An 8190-nucleotide genomic window follows, 5' to 3' on the forward strand; every position below is an offset into this window, starting at 1 on the left:
ACTTTTTTGAGTAAATCCTAATCAAACTATTTTAATTTAAATTTTAAATATGTCAAAATTATGTATAATAACACATTTGTACTTCTTAATGAAGTTATGATGACTTAAATATTTTTTATAAATAATTTTTAATTTAAAAAAAATAAATGAGAACAAAATAATAATAAAAAACCCTCTCGCAATGACTCATTGCGGGAGGTGTTTAGCCCAGCCCCAACATATATAAAACATTTGGGTTGGTTAAAGAGCCACCTACAGCAATGTTTCATTGCACTAGCCGCAATGAAACAATGCTTTATTTTTTTTTATTTGTTACGAAAAATATTTAGCATTTTGGGGCTTAGTTGTTTTATATTTTTTTATAGGTAACAAAAAATTGATAAAATTTCATTTTTTTTTAGTTTTCCACATTTTCAATTTTTAGCATTATATTCGTTACTATAAATTAAAAATTGATAAATTAAATTGGACAAGTACAAGAAAAACAAAAAAAAAATATAAAACTCACAATATTAAAAAAAACATAAAACTCAGAATATTCCCTTATAATAAAAATTCGAAAATACTATTTCGAACAAATAATTAAAAAATACGTTTTCACTCAAAATTTTTAAATTCAATATTAAATTTAAATATTTTAGTTTAAAATATTAATTCAAAAATATCAAAAGATAAGTTCGAAAAAATATTTAAAATTTTATTTTTAACAAAAAAAAATAAATTAGAAAAATAAAGCGAGCAAAAACGGTTACATTTAAAACAACGTCCTCGAGCAATGTTTCATTGCACTAGCCGCAATGAAATAATGCTGTAGGTGGCACGATGTATTTTTTTTATTTGTTACGAAAAAATATTTAGCATTCCGGGGGCTGAGTTGTTTTATATTTTTTTATAGCTAACGAAAAATCGATAAAATTTCATTTTTTTTAGTTTTCCACATTTTCAATTTTTAGCAGTATATTCATTTACTATAAATTAAAAAATTGATAAATTAAATTGGACAAGTACAAAAAAAATAAAAAAATATATAAAACTCACAATATTAAAAAAAATTTAAAACTCACAATATTCCGTTATAATAAAAATTCGAAAATACTATTTCGAACAAATAATTAAAAAATACTTTTTCACTCAAAAATTTTAAATTCAATATTAAATATAAATACTCCCTCTGTCCCTCCCATTTGTTTACACTTTCCTTTTTTGGATGTCCCATCCAATTGTTTACATTTCAAAACTTTCCAAAAATAGTAAGGTTTTTATAATTTTTAAAATAACTACATCCACTACTTCTCTCCACTATACCCACTTTATACATATAATATTAATCGGTCCCACTACTTTACTCACTTTTTTAACTTTACTCCACTATTTTATCATTTTTCTTAAACTCCGCGCTCCACCCAAATGTAAACATTTGGGAGGGACGGAGGGAGTATTTTAGTTTAAAATATTAATTCAAAAATATCAAAATATAAGTTCGAAAAAATATTTAAAAATTTATTTTTAACAAAAATAAATAAATTAGAAAAATAAAGCGAGTAAGAACAGTTACATTTAAAACAATGTCCTCCATTAATGTTTCATTGCACTAACCGCAATGAAACAATGTTGTATGTGGCACAGTGTATTTTTTTATTTGTTACGAAAAAATATTTAGCATTCTGGGGCTGAGTTGTTTTATATTTTTTTATAGCCAGCGAAAATCGATAAAATTTCATTTTTTTTTAGTTTTCCACATTTTCAATTTTAAGCATTATATTCGTTTACTATAAATTAAAAATTGATAAATTAAATTGGACAAGTACAAGAAAAATAAAAAAAAACATAAAACTCAAAATATTAAAAAAAACATAAAACTCATAATATTCCGTTATAATAAAAATTCGAAAATACTATTTCGAACAAATAATTAAAAAATATTTTTTCACTCAAAATTTTTAAATTCAATATTAAATTTAAATATTTTAGTTTAAAATATTAATTCAAAAATATCAAAATATAAGTTCGAAAAAATATTTAAAAATTCATTTTTAACAAAAAAATAAATTAGAAAAATAAAGCGAGCAAGAACCGTTACATTTAAAACAACGTCCACGAGCAACGTTTTATTGCTCTCGCCGCAATGAAACAATGTTGTAGGTGGAAGAGGGTATTTTTTTATTTGTTACGAAAAAATATTTAGCAATCCGGGAGCTGAGTTGTTTTATATTTTTTTATAGCTAACGAAAAATCGATAAAATTTCATTTTTTTTAGTTTTCCATATTTTCAATTTTTAGTATTATATTTGTTTACTATAAATTAAAAATTGATAAATTAAATTGGACAAGTACAAGAAAAATAAAAAAAACATAAAACCCACAATATTAAAAAAACATAAAACTCACAATATTCCGTTATAATAAAAATTTGAAATTACTATTTCGAACAAATAATTAAAAAATACTCCCTCTGTCCCTCCCATTTGTTTACACTTTCCTTTTTGGGATATCCCATCCAATTGTTTACATTTCAAAACTTTCCAAAAATAGTAAAGTTTTTATAGTTTTTAAATTAACTACATCCACTATTTTCCTCCACTATAACCACTTTATATATATAATATTAATCGGTCCCACTACTGTACTCATTTTTTCAACTTTTCTCCACTACTTTATTATTTTTCTTAAACTCCGCGCCGCACCCAAATGTAAACATTTGGGAGGGACGGAGGGAGTATTTTTTTTCACTCAAAAATTTTAAATACAATATTAAATTTAAATATTTTAGTTTAAAATATTAATTCAAAAATAACAAAATATAAGTTCGAATTTTTTTTAAAAAAATCATTTTTAACAAAAAAAATAAATTAGAAAAATAAAGCGAGCAAAAACCGTTACATTTAAAATAACGTCCTCGAGCAATGTTTCATTGCTCTAGCCGCAATGAAACAATTGTTGTTGGTGGCAAAGGGTAAATTTTTATTTGTTACGAAAAAATATTTAGCGTTCCGGGGGCTGAGTTGTTTTATATTTTTTTATAGCTAACGAAAAATTGATAAAATTTCATTTTTTGTAATTTTTCACATTTTCAATTTTTAGCATTATATTCGTTTACTATAAATTAAAAATTGATAAATCAAATTGGACAAGTAAAAAAAACATAAAACTCACAATATGAAAAAAACATAAAACTCACAATATTCCGTTATAATAAAAATTCGAAAATACTATTTTGAACAAATAATTAAAAAAATACCTTTTCACTCAAAAATTGTCAATTCAATATTGAATTTAAATATTTTAGTTTAAAATATTAATTCAAAAATATCAAAATATAAGTTCGAAAAAATATTTAAAAATTCATTTTAAACAGAAAAAAAATAAATTAGAAAAAATAAAGTGGTCAAACAATATCCTCCAGCAATATTTCATTGTACTAGCTGCAATGAAATAATGCTATAGGGCTGCTGCAATCTCTCAATGCGGCAGGTGGTTGCTAGAACCACCTGAGGCTGTGGAAGGGTATTTAAAATTTTAAATAAACAAAATTAAAAATTAAATTCAAGTATTTTTTAAAAATTATGTAATATTAAAAAAAATCTGTGCAATCTGTGTGTGTCACAGATTTTAAGATAGTAATAAGTAAATATGTAACACTTAAAAACTTAAGATAGTAATAAATAAATATGTGACAGTTAAAAACTACTGAACATATAGTGAATATTTTTGGAATTGGGATAGCTATTCCGCCCATTTCGTCGAGTCGAGATAAACAAGACTTATTCCATCATAACCGGTTCCTGCCAAGAAAAAAAGCGCAGCAAATAGCTCCATTGAGTCCCTTATCATTTAAGGAACCAATTCCTATAAGTATGAAACCCATATGGGATATTCTTTTTTTTAAAAAAATTACGTGGGCCGAGAGATGTTGAAGCTGCATATATTTTTTATATTGTGCCTACTATAACCAATCACGGATAAAATATAAAATGGACATGGGATAATAATTTCATATTAATCCGATCAATCCATACGCTCCCATTTTTAATAAAATTCCAGCTGATATTTTGTAAATATTTAATAACCAATTTTATAATCCCAATATTTTCCTGTACTATCAAGTATGATGTGCGATAAATGATTTAGAGCAAGTGAAATCCCGTAGTAAAACAGTTTCTATAACTTGATCCAGCTAAAAATGTAAGTAGATGAGGCTAAACATTTAACCAAAGATTTTACTGAGATGTACAAGTACAACACCTACATAACAAAATCCCATAACTTGGAAAACCGAAGAAGGGAACACCTTCTAGCAAAGTCTAGTAATATTCAAGTTTGCAGGATAGTTTGATGGAGTAAGCAGCTTATTCTTGTTTACCACCCTCATCAGCAGCAGCAGCAGCGGCAGGTGAAGTAGGAGAAGCTTTTTTGGGCCGCTTAACGATCAAAACAGGACACTTAATGTTTTGTGCACAATGATTGCTCACACTTCCCAGAAATGCCCTGCATTTCATACATCAAACAACACTTTTTAGGCCTTAATAGCAAATTTAAGTTGACAAAGATGAGATTAAATTTTCACCTCTTCAAAGCACCGTAACCGTGACTGCCCAGCACCACCATGTCAACATTGAGCTTCTCCGCCGTCTCGCAGATCACATCCCTTGCATCTCCGGTCTCTACTTTTATCTCCACCTTGATCTTTGAATCATTCAGTTTGCAGAATGCACAATCAAATTACATATGACATCCATTATTGTAAAAATTCATTACATAAAATACACATTCAAAGCTGGATAGTACACAGGACTCATTGACACAATGCAGCCCCCATCATTAAAACCACACCAAAATCATGAAACGACATAAACCACGATCCGATTTGTGATGCGATAACAAAATCTCAAAATAACTAAAAACAACCGACTGAATCACAAGAAGTCGAAATTTAAATCTAACTAAAGTACCTGAGGATAGTCTTGGTAAACTTTTTTAGCCTTGCGGATCACCGATTCCGCCACTTGATTGCCATACCTCTCCATACTCTCCAGAATATCTTGCGAAAATAAATACCCTGTTCCCACAAAAAACACACAAAATATAACATCAACATTTTTATATACCGAGCACGGTTGAGTTGTGGTCAAGAGTTTATAATCTTGACCAAATTAAGTTATAGATAGATATTTTAGGAGAACTTGTAACCAAAATGAAATCTGGAAAAAAATACACGGACGAAGTAACAAGTCTGTTGGGCTACCTGTTCCATCAACAGCAGGATAAACAGTTCTAGGAGGCTTAGCATAGAGGAGAACAAGGGTATCAGTGGAAGAACAAAAGATGTTCTTTAAGCTCCAAGAAAGTGCATAGCTGCACTCTTCTCCTTCATCTACTGCTACTATTATCTTTCTGTCCATGTTCAGTAAAACCGAGTGTTTCTTTTTTCTTTTTTTATGATTTGGATAGGCTTCAATGGGAGTATAAATAAATACTTGTTTGTGTCCGGTGTTATCATGTGTATTATTAAGTTGGTGATGTAGTTTATTTGAAAACAGTGGTAGACAAACATGACCGTGGGCTGAAAAAAACTGCCTTTTCAATCCTGGTTTTGGTGATCCCCTGTCCCGCTTTAAACTTGATGACTGCATGTCATCTTTATCTCAACTTTTGTAAAACCAGTTTTATAAATTAAAATATCTGGATAAGACTTTTTACTTAGGGTGTAGCTTTTTTTCACCAGAAATTTTTAGGAAAAATTGTGAATTTACATTTCTTTTTTCCAAAAGTGAATTTAAAATTAATATTCATTTATAAGAAGTAAGACAGGCAAAAAGATATTAGCTGGTTGACACAAAAATTTAATAATTTTAGTCAAATTAATCCACAAATCCTTTTCATGTATAATTTTTAAAGAAAATTTACATTAATCTCTTGATTCGAATAAAACATATTACTCTTAGATAAAAATTTAGACAACCTTTTTTAAAACTCCTGGGCATATGTAAAAACATTTCACATTATCTATTACTACTGTTAATTAATATATTTAATTTATGATAATTAAAATATAATAAAAAATTATTTTTTAAAATATCTTAAACAATCATTATAATAAATTTCATTAAATAAATATAATAGAGATTCAACAAATCCTATATAATTATTATTTTAAACTTTTTTTTAAAAGGCCAGAATTTATATTAGAAAACCCCGAAAGGGAACCTTACATCGAGTTTAAATAGATGAACCCAAATATTTACTAAAAAATTACAGAATAACAACTATATCAAAACCACCCGCTAGACTTCTACCGTCACCAATCTGAGCCTCCTCATCATCAATAACTTGAGCTCCTCGATATCGGACCACTAAGCTTAGAAGACTTACCCCAGCCTTTTAGCATCACCTTTCTATTTAGGCCATTTTTTTAGATAATTCATCTGCACCCAAATTATCCATCCTACTAACCTTTTCAAAATAAAAATTACTCTTCTGAAAGAGTTGTAGAATGTCATTAACCACCTCTCCTCGCTCCAGAACCAATAACAAACATTTTAGTTGGAATCGTTAAGAATTAATAGACACAGTAAGAAATTCTAATATCTTTACATACTTATTATCTTTTATTATTTTTTGGCAATCAAACTTGGATGGCTCTTAAATTCAACATGAGCGGTGAAATGAATTTTTTTAAAGATAGTGCTTAAAAAAATGGGATTAAGTAATTCAATTATTTATGACATGTATTTCATTTGTTAGTTATCATATCAAATTAATCATGCAGGAAGAACCTTTGGAAACATTAACTCTTCTCGTGACTTCGTCAAACGGACTCCCTATTTTCATATTTGTTTTTAATTTGCATAGAATGATTTACCTCTCTCATTCATGAATACGAGAAGCGTAATTGTTGAAGGAGAAACATGGTAAGAACAAAATTTAAGGTTTATTGTCGGAATTAAAATCTATGACGGTGGTTTTTCGCCGGAAAATCAAGCGGTGTGTGGTGGCTTGTGGTTGTTTTAGGCTGAGATTGATCAGAGTAAGTGGTGACTCCCTTATTAGCTCTCAACTTTTTATCCCTCTCAATATGCCTACGTACCCTTTATATAGGGATCAAGCCTGACGTAGTTCTTGGGGAACAAGAAATCTAATGGGTTTAGACTTATTATTCTTAGGCTCGGTAGAAACCCATCCAGAATCCATCTTCCGCTAACTTTAGGAATGTGCAACTATGATGCCCAACCGCGAAGGCCCAAGACTCGTCTGTAATCGTAGTACTTCACGGATAATGCATCTCCCTGCGCAAAGATAACACTCCGCTACAGCTATCTCCCTTGATTTACGGACGCATGTATAACCACGGTTCACCCCAAATGCGGGACGCGTCCCTGTCCCCCGAATGAGGATAACCCACCAGATAACAGGACAGGTGATCCCAAGCTCTTAGGTGCAAAGTGCAGGATGACTCCAAACTTCTCCAACGAGGACACCCGTTGAAAACAAGAACAGAGCTCCCAAAGCACACACCAAAGTTAACCCCGCATCCCCAACGAGGACACCCGTTGAATACAGGAGGAGGCCTTCAGTCATCAGGCATACCCCTGGAGGCCTTCAAACTTTTCACGGACACCCCCCTCCTTAAGCGTCTCAAGGAAGGAATTCTTCAAAGATTAACTGCAACAAATATGTTAGTAGAAATAACCCTCCATTGCTCCTTTCCATGCATGCATTACCCCCAGCCCACTCTTGAAAATACATCTCCCCATCACAGGATGCGTTCTACGACACTGGGCGCGTCCTGACCTTCATGAAAGCTTGTATGACATTCCCTACATACAGGGCGCGTCCTACCTCGTAGGCGCGTACCTCAAACTTCTTTGCCACAAAACCATCCCTCAGTGAACACTCTCACCATGGTGGACGCGTCCTAGGCATCATAAACGCGTCCTAATGCCCTCCTTTACAACGCAACGCCGAATTTGACTTTAATTAACCCGCATTTGACCCGCATTGATCCAATGCCAAATTTTGGGTATAACAACTACCCCCAAATTTCATTTGCAATTGAAAATAAAACTGGATTTTTTACTAAAAAACCATAAGTAAAATTTGGATTGCCTCTTCGTTAAACACCCTGACGCGTCCTCCATAATGGGCGCGTCATGGCTTTGTATACGTATTCTCCAGAAATAAACTATTCTATAG

General features: G+C 30.5%; 1 protein-coding gene across 1 annotated transcript; it reads right to left on the reverse strand.

Moving 5' to 3' along the window:
* Positions 1 to 4144: 4144 nt before the first annotated feature.
* LOC141664615 (universal stress protein A-like protein) lies at positions 4145 to 5520 on the reverse strand. Its single transcript, XM_074470572.1, has 4 exons — positions 5243 to 5520; positions 4950 to 5056; positions 4565 to 4683; positions 4145 to 4485 (listed from the first exon to the last, which is right to left on the reverse strand). Exons 1-4 carry the CDS (start codon positions 5397 to 5399, stop codon positions 4347 to 4349), a joined length of 522 nt encoding a protein of 173 aa, XP_074326673.1. The 5' UTR covers positions 5400 to 5520; the 3' UTR covers positions 4145 to 4346.
* Positions 5521 to 8190: the final 2670 nt, after the last annotated feature.

This window comes from Apium graveolens, chromosome 1 (genome assembly GCF_009905375.1).
Source record: "Apium graveolens cultivar Ventura chromosome 1, ASM990537v1, whole genome shotgun sequence".
NCBI lineage: Eukaryota > Viridiplantae > Streptophyta > Magnoliopsida > Apiales > Apiaceae > Apium > Apium graveolens.